This window comes from Phyllostomus hastatus, unplaced genomic scaffold, assembly GCF_019186645.2.
Source record: "Phyllostomus hastatus isolate PE091 unplaced genomic scaffold, TTU_PhHast_1.1 phas_contig_37, whole genome shotgun sequence".
In the NCBI taxonomy this organism is placed as follows: domain Eukaryota; kingdom Metazoa; phylum Chordata; class Mammalia; order Chiroptera; family Phyllostomidae; genus Phyllostomus; species Phyllostomus hastatus.
The window spans coordinates 1,569,831-1,594,547 of NW_025333867.1; the positions used below are offsets into that span (position 1 = coordinate 1,569,831).

A 24,717-nucleotide genomic window follows, 5' to 3' on the forward strand; every position below is an offset into this window, starting at 1 on the left:
AAAATAAAGCTTTAGCTTTCTCAAATTCTTTCTTGGTCTTCTGTCTTCTTATAATTTTTATCCTGTCTTTACAGTTATAGTTATAGTTGGTAATTTTAAGGTCCCAAATGTTAAACTGAAGTGAATATATAAATATATATTTTCGTCCCTCTCTTTTAAATAGATAACGTGCTTAGGACAAGCTTAAATTCTAAAAATAAATAAAAATTGATACAAGTTGAGAATTTAAAATACAAGCCAATACTTCTTCAATTTTTTATAGCTAATTATTAAATCTCTGCTTCTTAGCTAATTGGGCTTGAAGACATCATACACATAATTAATGAACTAAAATGGTGTAATTCACATGCTAATTACAGATGGGGGAAGAATGCCTTCCACTTGCTGAGAATTGAGATTCTGTGCTAGAGGCTTTGAAAATATTAAGGTAAGCAGTATTGAATGGAGATGCACTCCAGACACCATTGTGGAGATTTCTGTGTACGGTGATCTTAACTACTGCCTTGCTTTCAGTTTTGGACCTTTGGAGAGGGGTTCTGATTCAGTGTACAGATAATAGCATAAACCTGGACCCCATGGAAGATCTAGGAGTAAAAACTTATATGCTGCCAGGATATTCTGGAAATACAATGACTTCATTCCTATTTTCAGTTGGAACTAACAGCTATCCCTTAAAATGTACGAAAGCTTTCCAGGAAGCTACAGATCCTCCCAGTTGAATATCTTAATGTTTTTTCACCCTTCTCTTTCCTGCCTGACCTAGTGATTTAAGTAGTAGAATGCAGGTGAAGCTCCTAGGCTGTTCTTAAATGACTGTTGGGGGAAAAATGTAAGAGAATATAATTAGAATATAGTAAGATAATTATAGTTTTTCTGAGGACTCTAGGAAACAGGGCTGTTGTAATACTAAGAAGGGACCTGCAATTTACAAAAAATTTTCATTTAAATTTTTTCAGTTACAGTTGATCTACAGTGTTGTATTAGTTTCAGGTATGTAACACAGTGATTAGATATTTATATAACTTACAAAGGGATGATCCCCCCCCAAGTGTCGTACCTACCTGACACCATATATAGTTGTTACAATATGATTGACTATACTCCCTATGCTGTGAATGTTTTACAATATGGCCACAAATTTTGTGACACTCCTACCATTGAGAATTAGGGAAGGAGGGAGTCCTTTGTCCCCATCCCTGGAATCTGAGCCTGTGACTGCTTTGACTAATAGAATATGGCAGAAGTGATGCCATACGACTTCCATGCTAGGTCATAAAACGTCATGTAGTGGTGTCTTGTCTTATCCCCAGCACTGCAGTATTCCCAATTGAGGCTTACATTATGGACCAGAGATGAGCCATTCCCTCTGTGTACCATCAGAATTCCTGATCCATCTGTGAGTATAATAAAAATGGTGGTTGTTTTCCACTGTTAAGTTCTGGTGGTAGTGATAGATCGTTGGAACAGGGCCTGTGGAATACTAAGAAAATATCTGAAATGGTTTTTTTAATGCTATAAATGATACTGTTAGCCTCTGCTGGTTTCTGAGCCCTATCCAAAGTTTTCATATTGACAATTCAATAGTCTCCCGTCTGTTCTTCAACTCCTCAGAAGCCAATGGAAATGAGGTTTTCATAGATTTCACTCTGTTAAGTGGTGTGGTTTATAAATACTTCTTGGCTGTTCGTAGTTGAGGGCTAAAGCACCAAAAGTTTGCTAATGTTATAATCTGACAAATGTGCCTTTGAAAATGAAGTTTCCATCTTTGTGTTGAAAAAAGGAATAATGTCAGCTGATTACCTATTTCACAGTGGTTTAAAGTTTTGGTGAATATGAATGCCGGATTTCTAAAAGTGGGTAAATAGAATTTTATCTGTGTTGGCATGGAGACAGAGAGGTATTCTGAAATCTGTTTTCCCAAGTTGCTCATTACATAATCACACAGGAGCAGTTTTGAACACAGGAATATGCTTCTTTAATGATCTAAATGAAATAGTTCCTAAGTACTGATTTTGCTTAGGGTTGTTGGCTCTTTGAAAATATCTCAAAGATCTCCTACTGAGTAAATGTCTTAAAATGTGTGTGAAACATGAGAACAGCAGCATGAAGGGAAAATGTGGAAAAGTGATACCACAACTGCATCATCCATAACGGAAGGAGAACTACCAGATCTCTCATTTCTTCGTGTGTTTAAGACAGCTGTGCTCTTGACAGGTTGGACCACTATGAAGTATTTGTTTCAGCAGCAGCAGCAGCAAAAATCACACATGATGTTGGAAATTTCGCAACTTAGCGTTTTTCTGCTAGTTATTGTATCTTCTTTCCTTAAACTGCATAGTTGACATATTCTTAAGGATCTCAGAAGGATGTTTTCTGTTACAGTGATAGGAACAATCATTACCTGACCAGGAAACACTGCCCGTTCTTTCGGATGACTTCTTTTAAATAGCCAATTCAGTGATATATAAGATCACTGGCGCCAACAGGATTATCATCTGAGTGGAGGTTGCTTGTTTAATTTAGCACCAGACTCAAACTCCCATGTTGGTCCTGCTGGGACATGTTTCTTTCCTACTGCTCTGGTTTAGGGAATACTTAAGTCTTTCCTTCTATCTTTCTAGCCACAGCATATATGTCTTTATGAAACCAGGTTATTTCATTCACTAGCAAAAATACAAAATTCGACTAGAGTCATATACTCTAACTTACCTTTTCAAAACAGTTTGAGGGGCTCAAGAATAAATTATCACACTGTAGCAGGGACTTTTCCTATAATTGCAAAGTCGTCAGGTCAAATGAAATTAATGGAGAGATGAGAAGTGATTATTAGGAAATGAAGATAGTTTTCAAGAAACATACTAGACCTCACACCTCCCTTAAGACTGTCATTTGTGAAGATAATGCATTCCAGGGATGATGTCTTTTGTTTTAAAAACTTGAGAAAGCCACTCACTCCTCCCCAGAGGCTCCCGCTATACACACATATGCTGCCACTATGTATTTAATTGTTTGTGAGAATCTCCGTCTTACTCTAAGACTGCCAGCAGCTTAATAGCAAGAACTCAAATGGTCTATTCATCTAATATCCCTGGTGTCCAAAAGAACACTTGTGACATATGAGGTACTCAATATTTATTGAATGAATAACTCATACATTCTTTTGCACACTGTCTGTGTTGTTGGCAAAGTTTCATCCTTTGAGGGTAGATTTACCTTTTGGAAACAGTTAAAAGTGATTGAGTCAAGTATAAAGAAATGAGCCAAGATACTACTCAATTTTCTTATGTGCACAGGAAACTAAAACTGAGGGCAATTTTGAAAAGGAAGTTTATTGTAGTTAATAGGCAGGCCCTCAAGGTGAATGATTTGAAGACTAACACTTGGATATAGACATTCTTATATGGCTCTTAAAAGTCATTGTTCAGATTCCTAAGCATAACTCTTCTGAAAAATAAAGCTTCTAAAACTAAACTGTTTGTTTTCTGCAGAAGTGTGTGTATATGGGAATAAAAAATACAAAATCATTTATACCAATGTTTTTCAAATGGACATTTAAATATAGATAGGCTTCATATTCTGGCAATCTGTGATGTGGTAAAAGGGACTGGCAAACATTTAGCCTTCCCGTCTTGGCTTCCTGTTCCATGTCCTTCCTGTTTCTCTACATTGTAGCCTGAACCAAAGTGCCAGCATAGGCAGAACTAAAAAGAGACAGCCTTGTTTTCTTCCCTGGCTCCCATCTTCCTGTGGCAGTAATTATGTGCAATGGTGTAACTGACCCTTTCCCTAATGCTGTCTGCTGCCTACAGAATTCAGGACTGTGGAGAAATGTAATAATGGGGACCGAGTTAAAGACAACCTGGATCAAATAAGAGGAAAGCAATGCCAACAGTAAGGCTGGAAGTAAAAGATGGTGAGAATGAGCATCCCTGTGAATTTGCTAGAAGTAGATGTCCTAGGTCCTAGGTGATAAACCATTAACACGATTAAGTGCTGACCTTAGCCTCCCTCTATATCTTGCATTCTTTAATGAATACTTAATTTATTTAAATGCCAACTTTTAATCCAAATGAAAGCACTGTAAATGTGAATGATTTAGAATTTCTTCTCTTTTAAAAAACTGGTGTAAAACATATAGTAAAGCTGACACACATGATTAGTGACTCAAACCTATCTTCCTAATGGCTGAAAGCAAGTAATTCCCTTCTCTGATAAATTCCAGAAGGAAGAAGTCAATGACATCACTTTTAGCATTAATATTAACCACTTCAATAACAAGAAGAAAAAAATCTGAACAAATTTAATCCCCCAACTTGTCAGTAAAATAAAAAAATGTGGAAATCAGAAAAAAAGTTTGTTTTCTGTAAAGATCATGTACAAAGGAGATTATGTAGTTCCTGTAAAATGACAGAAACAGGAAAATCAACACTGAGCCAACCTTAAAGCAAGCTGCAAGCTAATTTAGCAGAGAGAGGAAGCAAACTCTCTTGGACTCTTGTAAGAGCACTAATCTCAATCACGAGGGCTCTCCCCTCCTGATCTCACTAATCCTAATTACCTCCGAAAGACTCTACCTTCTAATACCACTACACCAGGGCTTAGGGTTTTCATGTATGAGTTTTGAGGGGCACACAAATATTTGGTCCATAACAGACATAGAGTACCATTTTTTAACTAACATAGAGACAATCCATCAGTAATCCAATCCAATGTCTAATAGCACCAAAGTGTCAACAGACATTATTTATGCTTAGAAATTCTATTCAAACTTTCTTTTGGAGTCACCTTTTCACATTTTACTTTTTAGCACTCTGCCTGTCCAATGCTTTCTGTGGTTCTGTATCCTGCTCTGTGGGCCTCCATTGATAACAGGTACTGAGTCCCCTTGAAAACAAAGGCACCAGCACGTCCTCAGTTAGGATATGTGTATACAGATATACATGAAAGCTTGTCCTTGTGTCCACATGGACTCCATGCTTTTGAAAACAGGGACTGTCAGGTAACTCTTCCCCTTCCTCACCCCCCCCCCCCCACACACACACTGACACTCCAAACATCCCAAAACATGATGTCATTTAAGAATTTATGAGATCTGGATCTCCGGCCAAGATGGAGGCTTATGCAGACACACTGTACATCCTCGCACAACCAAAAGAAGGACAATAACAATTTAAAAACAAAAAGCAACCAGTACTGACAGAAAATTGAATTGTATGGAAGTCCGACAGCCAAGGAGTTAAAGTAGACACATTCATCTAGACTGGTAGGAGGGGCAGAGTTGAGCATCCGGGAGGGAATGGGCTCATGGCAGGGTGGCTGGCAGACCCAGCGTGGCAGTGGATTGTGGAGGGGTGTGACACGCAAGGTGGCTGACAGACCAGGTGGTCCCACATTTGCGTGCAGATAAATGAGGCGAAACTGGGGAGAGAGACAGACCATGTAACCCAGGGTCCCAGCTCGGGGAAATAAAGCTTCAAAACACTAATTGAAAACACCTGTGGGGGTTGAGGTACGGGGAGAAACTCCCAGCCTCACAGGAGAGTTCATTGGAGAGACGCACAGGGTCCTAGAACATACACAAACTCATCCTCCGGGAATCAGCACTAGAAGGGCCCAATTTGCTTAGGGGAAGCGGGGCAAGTGACTGAAATCCAGCAGAGAGTGCAGCAAGTGCCATTGTTCCCTCTCGAACCCCTGCCCCACATACAGCGTCACAACACAGCCACGTGGGTTGCCCCGCCCTGGTGAACACTTAAGTCTCTGCCCCTCACTATGTAACAGGCACATCAAGACAAAAAAAAAAGGCCCAAGTGAAAGAACAGATCAAAGCTCCAGAAAAAATGCAACTAGACAATGAAGAAATAGCCAGCCTATCAGGTGCACAGTTCAAAACACTGGTAATCAGGATGCTCACAGAATTGGTTGAATTTAGACATAAATTAGGTGAAAAAATGAAGGCTACGCTAAGTGAAATAAAGGAAAACGTACAGGGAACCAATAGCGATGGGAAGGAAACTGGGACTCAAATCAATGGTGTGGACTGGGGGAAAAAAGAAACATCCAATCAGAAAAAAATGAAGAAACAAGAACTTAAAAAAATGAGGAGAGGCTTAGCAACATCCAGGACATCTTTAAATGTTCCAACATCCGAATTATAGGGGTGCCAGAAGGAGAAGAGGAAGACCAAGAAATGGAAAACTTATTTGAAAACATAATGGAGAACTCCCCCAGTCTGGTGAAGGAAACAGACTTCTAGGAAGTCCAGGAAGCTCAGAGAGTCCCAAAGAAGTTGGACCCAAGGAAGCACACACCAAGGCACATCATAATTACATTAGCCAAGATTAAAGTAAGGACAGAATCTTAAAAGCAGCAAGAGAAAAGGAGACAGTTCCCTACAAAGGAGTTCCCATCAGACTGTCAGCTGATTTCTCAAAAGAGACCTTACAGGCAAGAAGGGACTGGAAAGAAGTATTCCAAGTCATGGAAGGCAAAGACCTACATCCAAGATTGCTCTATCCAGCAAAGCTTTCATTTAGAATGGAAGGGCAGATAAAGTGCTTCTCAGATAAGGTCAAGTTCAAGGAGTTCATCATCACCAAACCCTTATTATATGAAATGTTAAAGGGACTTATCTAGGAAAAAGAAGATAAAAAATTTATACAATAAAATGAGAGCAAACTCACAATTATTAACAACCACACCTAAAACAAAAACAAACTAAGCAGACAACTAGAACAGGAACAGAACCACAGAAATGGAGAACACATAGAGGGTTATCAACAGGGGAGTGGGAGGAGGAGAGAGGGGGAAAAGGTACAGAGAATAAATAGCATAGATGGTAGGTAGAATAGAAAGGGGGAGGGTAAGAATAGTATGAGAAATGTAGAAGCTAAAGAACTTATGACATATGGACATGAACTAAAGGGGGGGAATGTGGGTGGGAGGGGGTATGCAGGGTGGAGGGGAGTGAAGGGGGAAAATGGGACAACTGTAATAACACAATCAATAAAATTTATTTAAAAAAGAAAATAAGAATTTATGAGATCTACTAGCACCCCTATTAATCTCTGGCAATCTCATTTACAAAAAAGCTGTGGCTTGCTGAGGATAATACTTCAACTAAGTGAAGACTTAGCTAACATGCAGACCAACAACTACTTCCCTCATCTTTCCCTGGAATGCTGAGTGAAACATAAAATAAAAACATGTACTGCTGTCATCCAGGCAATGTGGCTAAGATGAACAGAGGAGCAGAGACTATGGAAGGGACTGTGAGCCCAGGCCAGGTTGGGGAATCAGGTAACTTTTGGTGATACATGGAAGCCCTAGATTACCTGGCCCATCATGCGTACTTTATAGCCCAAAGGGGAAAATGACTGTCCCTATGCTGTACAAACATGATGTGACCATACCACAGGCTTGTTCCTAGGGTTGGCCTAGGATGAAGCTCTGACCCAGGCTGTAAGAGGAAGTCTAAAATACAGAGCAGGAAAAAGAGAAAAGATTATCAAAGTGAATAAAGGTGTTATTTCAAATAAAGATTACCTTTTCAAAAAAAATTTTTTTTTTTTTTGTAAATAGGAGAAAAGATGAGGCTGCTGACCCTGTCCCAGTCTTGCTCCGCCTGTCTGGAAGGACATTATGCGTTCCAGTGGGGAGGCTGGAAGACAGTGTTACCCATCATTTTGGTGCCTTACATTTACAGAGAGCATAATGATTTTGAAAAACTTTTAACATTATCTTTTCTAACCCAGAGGAAAAAAAAAAACAGAAGAAATGAACAAATTGAGTGGAGTTGAAAGAGTTTTCTCTGATTTTTACTTTCCTGTTACAAATGGTTAAAATAAAATGATTTCCTTTTAAGGAAGGGGTTTACTGGCCGTTCAAATTTGCTCTTTCATAGATAAATAAAGTATACATTTGCAGGTGTGTACACATCTGCACGCATGGTTACACGTCCTTGTAAGACTAGAAGGTGTTTCACAGATCACATTACTGATTTTCTTATCACTGAACATTAAACACACAATTACAAAAAAACCAAAAAAAAAAAAAAAAAACAACCCAAAATGGAGCAAACACCCCTCAATAACTCAAAGAAAGTTAGGGTTTAATCTGTTTTGTTGTTGTTGTTATTGCGGTAAAACACCTTTAACAAAATCTATCATTTAAACAATTTATTCTAAAATGTTTACATTTAAAAATAAAATTGTTAGTTATCCATAAAGTTTATCACTGAAACTGTTTTTAAGTGTACAGTTCTGTAGCATTAAATACATTCACAATGCTCCCAGCATTATGGGAGATTCATTGAAGGTCTGTGGCAGTCTGTCATTTCCCAGCCTGCTCTTCCTCTTTGATGTGTCCTCCAGGTGACTGGTCCCTCCCAGGTTGGGCCTGGAGACTGGTCACTGCAGTGATGCTCGCCTAGGTAACCCTGCCTCACCAGACTTCTGGTATATTCTCCTTGCCAATCTCAGCCTGGGGAAGACTGAGCCAAAGTCTCTCCCTATTTGCTCCTGAATATTGTAAAACAGGACTTATTGGTCTTGCTGATTAGCCTTTAACTTTGTCATCCCTGTGGCACGGTTATCCTTGTTCCCATTCTTAATGGACTCTCATCACTTTCTCTAAATCTACAGTAACAAATTCTTCACTTTTCTCTCCTCGAGAAATACATATCTATCTTATAACCCAAACTTTATATGGAGAGTTTTGCTCTTTACATTTTAACTGGGACCAGGTAAAAATGCATGAATTTTCTTTCCTTTTTCTTAAAAAATATTTTATTTATTTATTTATTTTTAGAGAGAGGGGAAAGGAGGGAGAAAGAGAAGGAGAGAAACATCTGACATGTGAGAGATACATCCATTGGTTGCCTCTTCAATGCCCCCAACTGGGGGCCTGGCCTGCAACCCAGGCATGTGCCCTGACCAGGAATAGAACCAGTGACCTTTCAGTACACAAGCCAGCACTCAATCCATTGAGCCACATCAACCAGGGCTGCATGATTTTTCATGTCAAAAAACAGGCACAAAAATTTGTTGATAGATTTGATTACATAATGACAAGATTTTTACAGCCCAAAACACAAACTAGGTTGGAAGATGGATGACAAATTAGGAGGAAGAAAATGTGAGGTTCTTCAATTTCTCCTTCTTTGCCTCAGAATTATCCTACATGTCTTTTTTTTTTTTTAACCTATTCTATTCTCCTTCCCTTCTCAGACAGTATTTGAAATTCCTCTAAGAAAACACACTTTCCCCTGGTTGCTCATGTACCTTGCTCTATTAAGTCTTTTCTATTCTTTATTGTGTTATTGATGATTTCTTCTTCCTCTTAGTCAACAAACATAACAAAATCTTGACATCCTTAAAAAAGCCAAGAAAACCTGGATAGACCCTTCTACCCATTTCCCAGGTTCTCCAATAGTTGTTCTCTTCTCTCCTACTCTTTGCTACCAAATTTCTCTTCCACATTTCACACCTCTGCCTCTGGGCTTATTAGCTTGTTCTGTGCATTCTGTTCTCTCCCATTGAAGCTGCTGTTGGAATTACAAATGTCCCCCTGATTACCTCTCCCTGGAAGGCTTTCTGCTGAGGCTCTATAAATAATGGACACAGGCTAACATTGTGCCTTAAAACTCTTTTGAGTGTTTTTGTGGCCTCTTTTCTCTGCCCGCTCCCTCCAGGCAATGCAGCCCAGTCTCAAGGTTTCACCTTTTATCAGATGATTTCCAAACTTGGGTTTCCTGCCCTAGTTGGCTTCTGAGCTCTAAGTCTACATTTTCAACTGTTTGCTGGCTTAACTAGAAGCTATAATGCTGACATCTTAGATTTGGTGTGTCTTCAAGAGAACATTTCCTTTCTTCACATGGGTCCTCTTTGTTCCCTATCGCTAATGGCACTTCCATTGATCAGAGCAACACACACACAAAGTTGCACTGATGTAAAAGGTAACCTTTACCCATACAAAGGCAACTCAGATTGGTGACTAGGGTACTGACAGGAATCAGGTAGTATCTACTCTAGGTCCTGAAAAACACAGTTATTCTTGTTCTTTTCTATTAAAGAACTATAGGTCCTGAAAAACACAGTTTTCTTGTTTTTTTTCCTATTAAAAGTAAGTCAGGTATTAATTAATGTGACATTTCTGAAACCCTAGGATGCTGTGTAGACATAATGAATACCTGAATTAAATGAAGAGTGCTGATATTTTAGGCTGAAGTATAAGTGTAGTCATTGGTTTTATAGTGACTACTTTCAATTTTTAGCTACTCTTTAAGGTGTTTGTAAAGTTGAAAGGAAGAAGCTATATTAGACCAGTGACTGGTTTTTAAATTGGTTAAGGAAATACAGTTTAGCTTTTGTTCAATGCCTGAATGTTCAGCAAAGATCCATTTTAAAGTTTCAATTGTTGGATATGTAAGAATAATAAATAGATCATTAAAATGAGAATAATATTATCCATGGCCATAAGGCCCCTGGATGTTAAAAGGCAGCAGATACTTGAGAGGTATGCTAGACATGTCTGTTCAGTGGTTTAGAGCCATGGCTATAGCTAGGAAACCCAGATACTCAGAACTACCAGCCTGAGAATGTATATTTCAAAGAGGTGGTTCTGAGTCACGGAACACTTTCATTACTAGTGAAACCTCATTTGTTTGACAATCAGTGGACATTCTATATCTAGCTGAAATGCACCAATTTTCAAGGAAGCCACAACATAAGAACAGAGAATACTTTGTGTTAGAGATTTTTATTGTATAAAGATTGAGTCTGCATGTTTGTTTTATTTTTATAATCTAGTAGTTGCCATATACAGTTGTAGAGACTATAATGAAAGCATAAATCTTAGATTCTAAGTGCAAATACCTGGCATAAACATTATTTTATTATTAAAGGCTTCTCTTATTGTCTGCCTTTCCTCCCCTAATTTAGTCTTCATGTGGAGAAGTGTTAACCTATATCTAATGTGCCTTTATTCAGAAAGGCATTTAGGAGTCAGGTCTGTTGTTGGCTAATCCAGAGCATATGGGTAAATGGCTACAGGAAAGAGAAATTAAAACATGCTGCTGTGTAATACCTGTCCTTTCCCATGATGTATAAAGGAAAGGCTCTCTGTGCTTTCCACCCTGTATGGCATTGTCCATCTGCTGCTGGGGCAGTAATCGTAAACATAACTGTGGGAGTCTGCAGCTTTGAGTGGCAGGCATCATTCCTTTTTAATCTTAGTCAGTGAAAACTGGTTATATGCTATCTGGCATATAAGAAACTCAATAAATGGTAGGTACTACTACTATTATTATTCTTGTTCTGATTATATTGGGACTATTATTTAGTGAAGCAAAGGTTTTCCATCCAAAGGGATCATATGTATATCAACATAATTCTAAGAGATTCCAACTGTTAAAATATTTCTGGAAAATAAGCCTACTACTGAGTAATTCTGCTCAGCCTATACAATTTCCTATTTGGAGTTTCACATCAGACCTCATTTCTCTCTACTCCCCTCTCTTCCGCCTTCAGATCCACTAAATCAAGTATGTGGTATAGAAGTGGTCATTTTTCCTCTTTTGGCTGTGTAACTATAAATACACAAAATAGGCAGGAAAAAAGAATGTGACAACTCAATAAGAAAGCCTGGATCTTATTTAAGGACCTGCTTGAGTTGTTAAGATTAATAAGAATCAAATGTCTTATTTTCTTTTCTTCTGCCTCAACAGCTTTTATGGAAGAGATTAAGGATAACATATTCCATTTTCTTGTCTTCACACTTGCCTGCATTGACGACAAATGGTTTTACGTATGTATTCTTATATGTCCACATTGTAGGTGCTGTGTATTTAAAATCAACAAATTCCAAAAATCTAAAGCATGATACAAATGGTCAGTGGCATAAAATTTCATAATAAATGGATTCAAAATTATAACTAGATATTCTTCCCTTCTTCAAAAGAGCTGTTTCTTTAAAAGAAAAAAGTTATACTTTTCTTTTTTCTCTTTAAAAGGCAATAGATTGTAAACAACCTGGTGTTCACACTTCTATTAAGGCTTGATATTACTCTGTGGAGTTGTTAAAATTCTATGAAAACAAAAATGAATTGCTTATATTTTATAAAGAGCAACCTTATTAACATTTTAATAAACTAATTTAAGCCATCTGGTCTTTAGAAAATAGATCTGGTTCTCCAAAGAAAATAAATAAGATATAAATAACTCTTGAGTCCATGGGATAATTTTTGTGCCTTTTTTTAAGGAAAAGGAGTCCTTTTTGATCATATACCCTGCATTCTAAAGTACTAAAATGCATTCACTCATTCATTCATTCACCCATCAAACCCTGCTGAGGACCTACTGTGGGTCAGCACTATTCTAGGTTCTAGAGTTAAAGAAAAGTCTTTGCTCTCATGGCACTTCCAGAGGGCAATAAGTAAATGGACGATCTGTGCAGAGATCAGCAGGAAAACAGGGAGGTAAAAGTAAGAAAGTCACACTTTCAGTTAAACCTTGAAGGGTTCCTCCCTCAGGATAAAGTTCAAGTACAGGGTGCAAGATCCCACAGGTCTCTGGCTCCTGCCTATCTTTGAAGCTTATCTCTATAAGCCCTGCTTCTCATCACTAGTGCCCTTGCCTTCACTTGGCTAACTCCTACTTGCTCCTTGGCTAGTGCTTCTGGAAACCTTATGTCAAACTGTCCCTCCCTCCTCACTTCCCATCCTAAGAGCTGAGTCTGTGTCTTAACACCACTGAATTCCTAATGCCTGGGTGGAAATGTGGCACAAAGGATAAATACCTGTTCAATGATTGAGTGACTGAGTGAAGGAATGAGGAAAGCTGTGTGTGTGTGACTAAACAATGACTGAATGTCTGTACGGCAGGCAGGGATAGAGAGCTGACTGAGCCAGAGGTGGCTGGGTGGAGGGAAAGAGAAGGCATTTAAAATGGTTGTGAAGGGGATTTTCCCAGGAGGACAAAGACTGCCCTTCTGATAGAGTCTAAGCGTCTAGACACATACCAACAGACACTGGGGAGAAATGGGTTTTGGCCTTAAGCATCTCTGAGTTGAAATAAAAAGTGAATACAAACACACACCTAGTTTGTCAGAGATGAGCTATATAAAGTTTACATTACAGTACCTGAGACAAAGCAGGCCCTCAATAAGGCAAAACTTATAATATAAAACATAATACAAAACAGTACCATCCAGTTTCTGCCCATGAGAAACCCAGGGTCTACTAAGAGAACAGACCTACATGAAGGCTGACACACAGTAAGTGGCTTCCTAAGGATCACATGGCTGGTAAGTCGCAGGGCTGAGATCTAAACAAAGGCTCATCTGGTTTCCCTGTCTGTGCTTAGATGAGATGAATGACTGGAGACAGACTTGAGAGCTATCAAGGGAACAGATGTGTCATGGTGGTGGCTATAATCTCAGGGAGAGTGGCTGCTGATGAAACCTGCAGGCATGCCTATGTTTTAGAGGGACAGAAGGGATCTAGTTATCAGAGGGTGGCCAGCAAAGGAACAGGACTGGAAGGAGGGGCAGGCAGGAGTGAGGAGTAAGACACCAACAGCTCAGAGGTTCTCTAGGAGTGGGACCAGTCTGAGCATTTAGATGAGACGCCTAACTGGACAATGGAACACATGTTAGCTGGAATCAGGAACCTATTACCTTAGAAGAGCTGTTTCAGTACAGCTGGGATACAGGTGGCATGGAAGTGGAGCTTGTGATTGCAAGTGACCCTGCAGAAATGAAAGGGAAAAGAAGCTGGTCAGAAGATGGACCTGGAAGCAAAGAAGCTGAAATATTTCTGGCTGTGGGAGAAGTGAATGTGCTCTAAGGAGAATTCAGTGGAGCTGGTGGAGAGGGAGAGTATGAGGGTCTAGGAGAGCAGATGACTGAGGAAGCAGGATTAGTAGGGTTCCACAGGAGGAAACAGGTTAAGAGTTCACCAAGAGCAAAGCAGAACAAGTAACTTTGGTAAAAATGATGGTGGTTTCTTTATGAGGTAAAAAGGAGGAAAATGAAGATTTTCTGCCCTGGTAAGTTTGATTAAGACAAAAATGTCTACTAATTCAATGAATGGTACTGGACCACTAGTTATCAGTTTTGAAAAAGTTAAGCTGAACCCCTACCTCCATTCTTATACCAAAATAAATTCTAAGTACATACAAAATTAAACCTAAAAGTGTTTATGAAAGCACTAGAAGAAAAAACAAGAACATTTTGGTAATCTTGGAGTGGGAATTTAGCTGGATGCAAAATTCAAAGGCAGTAAAGTAAAAGGTAATTATATAAAATTATAATATTCCATATGAAAAAAATATAGTAAACAAGGCCAAAAGATAAATGACAAATGGGAAAAAATATACTTGTGATAAATAACACAAGAAACAATGAGACTCTAAATAAATATGGAAAAGAAATCGGCGTGCCTTGGACACTTCTGGCCAAGATGGAGGCATAGGTAGACATGTTTTGCTTCCCTGCATAACCAAAAGAAGGATAACAACCAATTTAAAAACAAAAACCCAGAACAATCAGAAACTCGAACTGTATGGAAGTCCAACAACCAAGGAGTTAAAGAAACATTCATGCAGACTGGCAGGAAGAGCAGAGATGGGCAGTTGGGGTGGAGAGGACCAAGGTAGTAGCTGGCAGACTGACATGGGTGAGGCAGAGGCTGGCAGACCAGGATATTCCACATTTGTGTGTGGATAAGCCGGGAAGATCAACTAGGGAGCAAGACAGACTGGGGAACCCAGGGTTCCAGCGTGGGAAACTAAAGCCTCAAAACCTCTGGCTGAAAATCCCCTGTGGGGATTGCAGAAGCAGCAGAAACTCCCAGACTCACAGCTGAGGCCATTAGAGGGGCCCACAGGATCCTAAAATGTACACATGCCCACCCACCCAGGAATCACCACCCAAAAGGGCCCTGCTTGTGGGTAGCGGGGGAAGTGACTGAAAGTGGGGCGAGAGTCAAGCAACTGGCATTGTTCCCTCTCTGAGTTGTCCCCCAAATAAAGTGCCACAATGCAGCAAAGTGGAATGCCCTGCCCTGGCAAATACCTAAGGCTCCGCCCCTTACACAACATAAGCAGGTACACTGAGACAAAGATATATGGCTCAAATGAAAGAACAGATCAAAGCTCCAGAAAATAAGTAAATGACAAAGAGATAGCCAACCTGTTAGATACAGAGTTCAAAACACTAGTAATCAGGATGCTCACAGAAATAGTTGAGTGTGGTTGCAAAATAGAGAAAGAAGTGAAGGCTATGAAAAGTGAAATAAAGAAAAAATATACAGGGAACCAACAGTGAAGGGAAAGAAACTGGAGTCAAATAAATGGTTTAGAGCAGAAGGAAGAAATGAACATTTGATCAGAACAGAATGAAAACAAGAATTCAAAAAAATGAGGGGAGGCTTAGGAATCTATGGGACAACTTTAAACGTTCCAACATCTGAATCATAGGAGTGCCAGAGGGAGAAGAGGAAGAGCAAAAAATTGAAAAATTATTTGAACAAAACAATGAAGAACTTCCCCAATCTGGTAAAGGATATAGACATTCAAGTCTAGGAAGCTCAGAGAGTCCCAAAGAAGTTGGACCCAAGGAGAAACACACCAAGACAGATCATAATTAAGTTACCCAAGATTAAAGATAAGAACAAATCTTAAAAGCATCAAAAGGAGACAGTTACCTACAAAGGAGTCCCCATAAGACTATTAGCTGATTTCTCAAAAGAAACCTTATAGGCAAGAAGGGGCTGGAAAGAAGTATATCCAAAGTCATGAAAAGCAAGGACCTACATCCAAGATTGCTCTACCCAGCAAAGCTATCACTTAGAATGGAAGGGCAGATAAAGTGCTTCCAGACAAGGTCAAGTTAAAGGAGTTCATCATCACCAAGCCCTTATTATATGAAATGTTAAAGGGACTTATCTAAGAAAAAGAAGATGATCAAAACTATGAACAGTAAAATGACAACAAACTCACAACTATGAACCACTGAACCTAAAACAAAAACAAACAATAAAAAATTCAAAAAAGAAGAAACACAGAAGGCTAATATATGTAAATTATCTTTAACTCAACCCATAACTAAAGAAATACCACAATTTATGAACTGGATTGATAAGAGATGCAAACATTTAATATTCTCAGGGCTGAAGAGTGAGGGTGAAGATAGAGTTGCTGCGATAGTAAACTGCTGGCCATGTGGTAATGTTGCTCTACATATTCAATGCCCATGCCCTTGACTCAGCTCTTTTACCTCTAGGCTTTAGCTTACACAAAGACACAGGTGCAGGATGTCTCTACTGCACTGCTCATAAAGACAAGAAGCTGAGATCAATGTAAATGTCACTGCAGACCCCAAATCTAGGCATTTTCAGTAGAGTACTACTGTGTTCAATAATTTTTTAAATAAGGAAAGTTGATCTGACACAAAGAATGCATTACCTGGGCTAGAAAAGTAGACTGATATTGGTATCTTCACCTAGTAGGTAGAAGCAAAGAGAATTTACATAATTTTTCTTAGGTCCTTCAGAGACATAATGGCAGAACCAGAACTGAGTTCAGTCTTCTGCTTTCTAATCTACTTCAAATTTCACACAGAGGGATTGCACTCTTCCTCAATTTAGTTTTTCATAGGATTTTCCTGGAATCACTTTGGAATAATAAAGTATTACACTAAGAACCCAGAGCAGATAGTACAGGAATCACAGTAAATTCCTTAAGAGACTCAAAGTAATTATTTCCTTGAGTTCCTCTTCTTTTTAATAGTTTGGTTCAAACTGAGAATGCTCAGCATTTTTAAATAGTTATGACTTCTAAATGCTCTCCTTCTATATAGATGTATTTTAGCATGGTGTAACTCTGCTTAGGAAAAATCCACTTAAAGAAAATTCATTTGGTATTCTTTAGTAGCACCATTTCTGAACTATATCAACAAGCAGTGAATTCTGAATGTGATGGCTCTAATGAGCTTTGACATTGAAAATTTAATAGTGTTATTTATTTAATTAAAATCACCTCCCCTGAAATATAGATATGTAAATATACACACATATACACATGCACGGTATGATACATGACCATGTCTCATGTGATTAAAAACATCTAATTCCAGAAAACATTATTTTAGGTGAGTCATCTTCCTCTGACATGTTTGGAAGCTTTTTCTTGGGCCAGACTTTCCTGTGACATAATGCAGTTAGAATTCTCTGTGCCATGTCTCAGTTGTCCGAAAATGAAGACTTGGAGGAAATGATGCAGACAGTGTAAATTAAAGTTCCTGTGTTTTAAAGGCAAGATGGAAGGTCAGCTGTTAAGTGAGCTCAAAAGCCCAATCTTTTCCTCAGTAAAGAATGCTGAGAATTCACTGCCATTATGTTCCATCCCAGGAAAAATAAAGATTAAAAAATGTCTGGGTTGCAATTCCCACTGTGGGGATGTTTTTCAGTTGGAGTTCCAAGAGTCAAAATCTAAAATCTTAAGTGAGAAAGGTATATCAGTGCTGTGGATTGATCAATCTAACTCTGGTTAGGGAAAACTCAAACCCTAAGTGCCATTCTACAATAAAAACTGCCATAACTGACCTTTACTAGCATTTTAGTTATGAAGCATAAGCATGTGAGTTATCACTTATGAGGTGAAGCAGTCACTGTGTATGGAGGATTACAAGAGAAGCTGTAGGAACTGATTATGCATATAAAAGATTCCAACTCTACTGAGAAATGAAAATCTGAGATGCTATCATAAATATTTCTTATCAACAAATACTGGGAAAGCATCTCATAGTTTCACAGCTACAGGCAGATCTTGCACTTCACTTCACTGTGCTTCACAGCTATTGCGTTTTCATCAACATCAAGACAAGACCCACCACCAGAAAAAAGGTTAAGACTCACTTAAAGCTCAGATTAGTATTTTTTATCAATAAAGTATTTTTAAATTAAGGTGTGCACATTTTTATACATTATGCTATTGCATACTTTATAGACTACAGTATGGTGTAAAGATAAATTTACATGTACTGTGAAATAAAAAAGTTCATGTGATTTGCTTTATTGCAGTGGTCTGACATTGAACCAGGATTATCTCTGAGGTCTGTACCTACTTATTAGAATTAAAGTTAGTGTCTGAATCTGTAGAATGGTGAGTGGCTGAGGTGGGATTTGCTGGGAGAAGTGTGGCTCCTGGGTCCATACTCTTACCTACCCTACAACACTGCTTCTCACCAGGTCAGAGGACTGACTCCACTTCCACTGTCTGGATGCATAGAATGCAATGTCTAACCCTCCTGCATGTGATGGTCTTCCTGCTATAGGCGGACAGATCTTCTGGGTCTTTCACATTTACCTCTTTTTAAAAAAAGCAAAAATGTTCTAAAGCCTTCAACTACTTAACAGATGATGTGGATTCAGTCCTTTGACACTTGGGTCTCACTCTTGTTTGGGTTTGGTCAAGTTTGTCCCTGAAAGGCAAAGAGTCTAGCCATGGACTCCAACAGTCCTGAGTTTGAGTCCCAGGCTTGCAAAGTCTGACTGTTTGACTCTGGGCAAGTAACTTAGCTCACAAAACCTCAGTTTCCTTTTCTGAAAAATGAGTTGAGAACAGTTCCTTCTTTATAGGAGTCCTTACTGTCTTTCCATCCAAATTTCTTCTCAGGAAGAACCTTGGCACAGCACATCACTCTCAGGGGAGAAGCGCTAGCATTTGTTTGTATGGTGACACTGAAGTTTATGGGAATGGATTGCACTGGCTTGGGAAATAGCTTTCTTTTATCTTCATTGGAATGATTTGACTCTTTAACTTAATTTATTATGGTGAAACTGACTGAATTCTTTGTCTCTTGCTGCACATTTCCTCCTTTCTCATAGGAGAATCTTCATAACAATAGTTTATAATACATCAAAATATTGATAGAAATCTTAAGCCCTAATGTCTGAAGATACCTGTGGGCATGATTTATTACAGAAGTTCCTGTGTTATAACTTAACAATTAGGAAATATTGATAAATGCAAACACATTATTGATGTCAATTAAGAAGGCACAAGATTGATGAGCCCCTCACAGTGCTTTGACACGGGCAGTTAGAGAGTAATGCTCATCAATACACATCTAACCTCTATAAATGCTGAAGGAAATTAGGCTGCCAGGAAACAAAGGGTGCTTTCACATTAAAGTAAGATTATTTTAAAAGATAAGCATCTAGTCAACGGGAATATCTAACAGAATATCAACTAAACTGCTACAGAAAAAAACCCAGAATGTTTACTAGTAACTCATGATAAGATAAACAAGGAAAATATTCAAGAAGAGACAAAGAGCATGACACACTGACTTGGCTAAAGGGCAGCCCAAGTGCCTGAGTTGGTTGGACCTGATTATGCAGTAAAAATGAAGAGTGTACACCAAGCCAGAGCCTTAATAAAATGGCAGTTTTTAGGGTAGTATATTAGAATGTATTTTGCAAATGTGGTACTGGCCTCCTCCCACAACCACATCAAAAACACAGCTAAACTAAAGGACAACCATCATTCAGAATTGCCTGAAATCTAACAGACCAGAAGTCCTACAACTAAGGATTTAAAGAAGAAGCCACATTGAGACTGGTAGGAGGGGCAGAAATGTGGAACAGGCTAGTCCCATCTGGCAGATAAAAATTAGGAGAGCTATCTTGGTTGCTGTGGAGGTGTCTCTGCGAAGCAGGGGTCCCAGCCCCACACCAGGGTTCCCAGCATAGGGTTCCAGTGTTGGGAAAAGAAGTCCCCATAACTTCTGGCTGTAAAAACCAGTAGGAATTGCGGTAAAGGGAAACAAAGGGCTTCTGGAGTCCCAGGCAGTTCCTCTTAAAGGGCCCATGCATGAACTTACTCAGACTCACTCCCTCTGAGCTCCAGTGCTGGGGCAGCAGTTAGAAAGGCTCCAGGGACATACAGGGAGAAACTGAAGTGTCTGGCATCAGGGCGGGAGGTGGAGAGGCAACTTTCTCCCAGACAGAAGTGCTGGCAGAGGCCATTGTTTCTCTCCCAGCCTTTTCCGCACAGAACTGGCAGGTGGGTGCCATATCTGAGATTCCATCAACCTATCTTACATTCTTTGCTCCACACTGTTGATTCCCTGAGGACCTGATAACTTGCATCCCCACCCAAGCTGTTTTCAGTGGCTTTTCCATACAAATGGCCTGTCTTGGCTCATGCTTCAGACTTTCCTAAAATCTCCCAAACAAGCAGCATCTGGACTCAGCATGTCCTGTACCTATTGCTAAGTAGTCCCAGACCTGGCACTAGCAGTGGCTGGCCTTAGTTCACATTTAGGCCTCTCCTGGGCACCAAGCCCAGCATAAGTAGCAGCCATCTGTAGGCTGCTTTATAGCTCATTCCGGGAGGCCTCGGGCAGAACACAGGTGGTGGCTGACCTTGGCCTGCACCTCCTGGAAGGCTCGAGCCAGTGCACCCAATGGATGGCTTCAGACTACCTCAAAGCACCACCCAACCACCTCCACAAGCAATATACTTAAGGGGCAGACTCAGCATGCACCAGAGCCCTGCTGAAGTAAGTCTAGCTGTGTGGGTCAGGACCCTGCACAGCTGATCCTCCATGGTGGTTGCAGCCAGTCCTTGCAGCTGATAGGCCTTGGGGTAAATCCCTCTCACTAATGTGCCAACAGCAATCAAGGCTTAATTACAATAGGAGGGTGTACTCAGTCCACATAGGAGGGGGGTACACCTGCAGTAGCCACCTCAGGTGAATGGAGAGGCTATACCACTGAAGTCTACAGGACACCTAGTACATTAGGACATTCTACCAAGCACAGGAGATGTAACAGCTCTACCTAATACATAGAAACAAACACACGAAAGCTGCCAAAATGAGGAGATAAAAAAGCATGAAAGAACACAACAAAACTCCAGAAAAGGAACTAAAAAAAAATGGAGACAAGCAATCTACTAGATGCAGAGTTCAAAACACTGGTTATAAGAATGTTCAATGAATGTAGGGGAAGAACAGATGAACTGAAATAGAGTTTCGACAGCATAAAAAAGAACACGGAAACCATAAAAAAGAACCAGTGAGAAATAAAGGATACACTAACTAAAATGAAGAATAATTTAGAGGGAATCAACAATAGAGTAGATGAAGCTGAAAGTCAAAACACTAATTTAGAATAGGAGGAAGCAAAAAGCACTGAATCAGAACAGCAAAAAGAATAAAAGAGGGAGTTCTGGCCAAGATGGAGATGTAGGTAGAAACCCTTTGTTTCCTCGCACAACCAAAAGGAGGATAACAAACAATCTAAAATCAATAAACAACCAGAAGTGCCAGAAAATCAAATTGCATGGAAGTCCAACAACCAAGGAATTAAAAAATCAACCAGAACAACCAGACCAGTAAGGCAGACCACGCAGGCTGACTCAGAAAAACAGTGGCGAGGTGGCTGAGGGGCAGGACTGACTGCTGAGTTCTGCAGAGCTGTGAGGGAGGGACTGACTTAAGGGGAAAACTGAGACTCAGAGTTGACTGTGGGCTACAGCTGGGGTTGCCCCCATGGGAGATGCTTCCAGTCTCACTCGAGAGTCTGTTGGACAGTGCGCTAGACACAGCAGTCAAGCTGCATTGTTCCCTCTCTGGCCCCTCCCCCACAGCCACCACAGCAAAGAGGATTGCCCTGCCTGGGTGAAAAGCTAAGGCCCCGCCCCTTATAACTTATCAGGTGCACCAAGTCAAAGAAATATGGCCGAAATGAAAGAACAGAGCAAAATCTCAGAACTAAGCAATGAGGATATAGCCAACCTATCTGATGGAGAATTTAAAGCCCTGGTAATCAAAATGCTCACAGAACTGATTGAGCTTGGTAAAAAAATGAAAGAACAAATGAAAGATACCCAAAATAAAATAAAGCAAAATATTCAGGGAACCCACAGTGACAAGAAGGAAACTGGGACTCAAAGCAACGATTTGGAACAAAAGGAAGAAATAAACATCCAGCTGAATTAGAATGGAGACACAAGAATAAAAAAAAAAAAAAAAAAGGAAGAGAGGCTGAGGATTCTCTGGGACAACCTGAAATGTTCCAATATCTGAATTATAGGGGTACCAGAAGGAGAAGAACAGAAGCAAGAAATGGAAAACTTATTTGAACAAATAATAAAGGAAAACTTCCCAAATTTGGTGAAGGAAATAGACTTCCAGAAGGCCCAAGAAGCCCCCAAAATCCCAAAGAAGTTGGACCCACAGAGGAACACACCAACGCACATCTTCATTAAGTTACTCAAGATTAAAGACAAAAAGAAAATCCTAAAAGCAGCAAGAAAAAAGGAGACAGTTACTTACAAAGGAATTCCCATAAAGCTATCAGCCGATTTCTCAAAAGAGACCTTACAGGCAAGAATGGGCTGGAAAGAAATTTAAAGTCATGAAAGGCAAGGGCCTACATCCAAGATTACTCTATTCAGCAAAGCTTTCATTTAGAATGGAAGGGCAGATAAAGTGCTTCCCAGATAAGGTCAAGTTAAAGCAGTTCATCATCACCAAGCCCTTATTATATGAAATTTAACATTTCATATAATAGGGACTTACCTAAGAAAAAGAAGATAAAAAATATGAACAATAAAATGACAACAAACTCACAACTATTAACAAATGAACCTAAAAGAAAAGAAAAACAATGAAAACAAAAAGTAAGCAAAGAACCAGAACAGGAACAGAATCAGAGAAATGGACATCACACAAAGGGAGTTCAGTGGGGAGGGGGAAGGGATAAATAGGAGGGAAAAGGTACAGGGAAGAAGAGGCATAATTAGTAGGCATAAAATAGGGAAAGATAAAACATGGTATAGGAAACAGAGGACTCAAAGAACTTACATGTATAACCCATGGACATGAACTAAGGGTGGGGGGAAGCTGGAGGGTTGCAAGGGCAGGGTGGAAGGGGGTAAAGGAAAAAAACTGGGAAAACTGTAGTAGAATAATCAATAAAAAATACTTAAAAAAAAAGAAAACCCCCTGGGAGCTGAGATTTTCAATTTATGATTGCTGAGTCTTAGAGCTTGAAAGAGACATAAAATATAATGCCTCTTCTAACAAGAGAGGAAATGAATACTGTCATTTGCAGAAGGTCACTGGACCCTGGGGCAGCTAAGCCTAGACAGAAGGGTGGGTCTCCTGACCCAGGGCCCTGGCTGTTCAGGCCCCCAGAGCCATGTATAAATAGGTGGCTCTTGAAGAAATAAAAGCAAAGTGACTTATCAATATAGTGCCCCGAACTCATGACAACTAGAAGACCTCTTATTAAGCAATTATGTATCTATCTAATTATCTCAAAAGTAATCTCTATGTGTCAGACTTTCTCAGGAAGGCAGAGAGAAAATAGTAGTGGCTTAAACCACTGGAATCTCCATTTCACATAGAAATTGGGCAGCAAGGAAATTTACCCAGGATGAGGCAGGGAGGTTAAAAAAAAAAGAATAAAAGAAATTAGGACATTTTAAGAAGCCTCTGGGAAAACTTCAGGCAAACCAACATTTGTATCATGTGAGTGCAGGAAGGAGTGGAGAGAGAGAGAAATTGAAAACTATTTTAAAAATCTGACAGAAAACTTCCCTAACCCAGTGAAGGAAGTAGACATACAAGTCCAGGAAGCACAGAGTCTCAAACAAGATGAACTCAAGGAGGTCCACACCAAGACACATCATCCTTAAAATGCAAAAGGTTAAAGACAAAGAGGATCTTAAAAGCAGCAAGAGAAAAGCAGTTAGTTACCTATAAGGGAGATCCCATAAGACTGTCAGCACATTTCTCAACAGAAACTTTGTAGGCCAGAAGGAATTTGCAAGAAATACTGAAAGGGATGAAAAGCAAGTACATAAAACCAAGATTACTGTACCCAGCAAAGCTATCATTTAGAATCAAAGGACATATACAGAGCTTCCCAGAAAGGAAAAAGCTAACGGAGTTTATCACCACCACACCACACTATTGCATGAAATGTTAGAGGGTCTTCTTTAAGAAGAAGAGGGAGAAGAGGAAGAGGAAGAGGAGGAAGAGGAAGAAGAAGAAGGAGAAGAAAAGAAAACAGAGAAAAAATATGAAGAATAAAATGGCAATGAATACATATCTATCACCAATGGAATCTATAAAACAAAATACACAAACAGAACAGAAACAGACTCATAGATACAGAGAATGTTGTGAGGGTTACCAGATGGGAGGAGGGTTTGGAGAATGGGTGAATAAGGTGAAGGGATTAAGAAGTACAAATTGGTTGTTACAGAATAGTTATGGGATCTAAAGTACAACATAGGGAATGAAGTCAATAATATTCTAATAACTATGTATGGTGCCAGATAGGTATGATTTATCGGATGATAACTTTGTAAGTAATATAATATCTAATCACTGGGGTATACACCTGAAACTAACACAATATGGTATGTCAACTGTAATTGAAAAAAATAATTAAAAAGAATATATTTTAATATTCCTAGGTACCCTATTTTGGAGGACCTAAAAAGAGTCTTAGATGTATTCTGAATGGATGATATGAACAATCAAGGCTCTGTTCTCTATGTATAGAGGATAGGGTCGATTTGAGCCTGGGTTACTAAGAGAGTGGAGGTATTGGGAATTTGTGAAGGATAAACTGCTTTAAAAGGAAGGAAAAGAGATAACTAAATTTTGGTCATGATGGGTTTCAAGTGTTGGTAA

At 39.4% G+C, this 24,717-nt stretch overlaps 1 protein-coding gene across 3 annotated transcripts in view; it reads right to left on the bottom strand.

Annotated features, from left to right (window-relative positions):
- The window catches only part of LYRM4 (LYR motif containing 4), a 164,200-nt gene that overhangs the window by 72,965 nt on the left and 66,518 nt on the right, over positions 1 to 24,717 (bottom strand). For 2 of the 3 annotated variants that reach the window (XM_045841684.1, XM_045841683.1), the window contains one exon: positions 13,675 to 13,745. The exons of the other annotated variant lie outside the window; for it this stretch is intronic. In XM_045841684.1, coding sequence (XP_045697640.1) covers positions 13,675 to 13,745 — 71 coding nt within the window. The remainder of the gene's footprint in view (positions 1 to 13,674; positions 13,746 to 24,717) is intronic. 3 annotated transcript variants of the gene reach the window in all.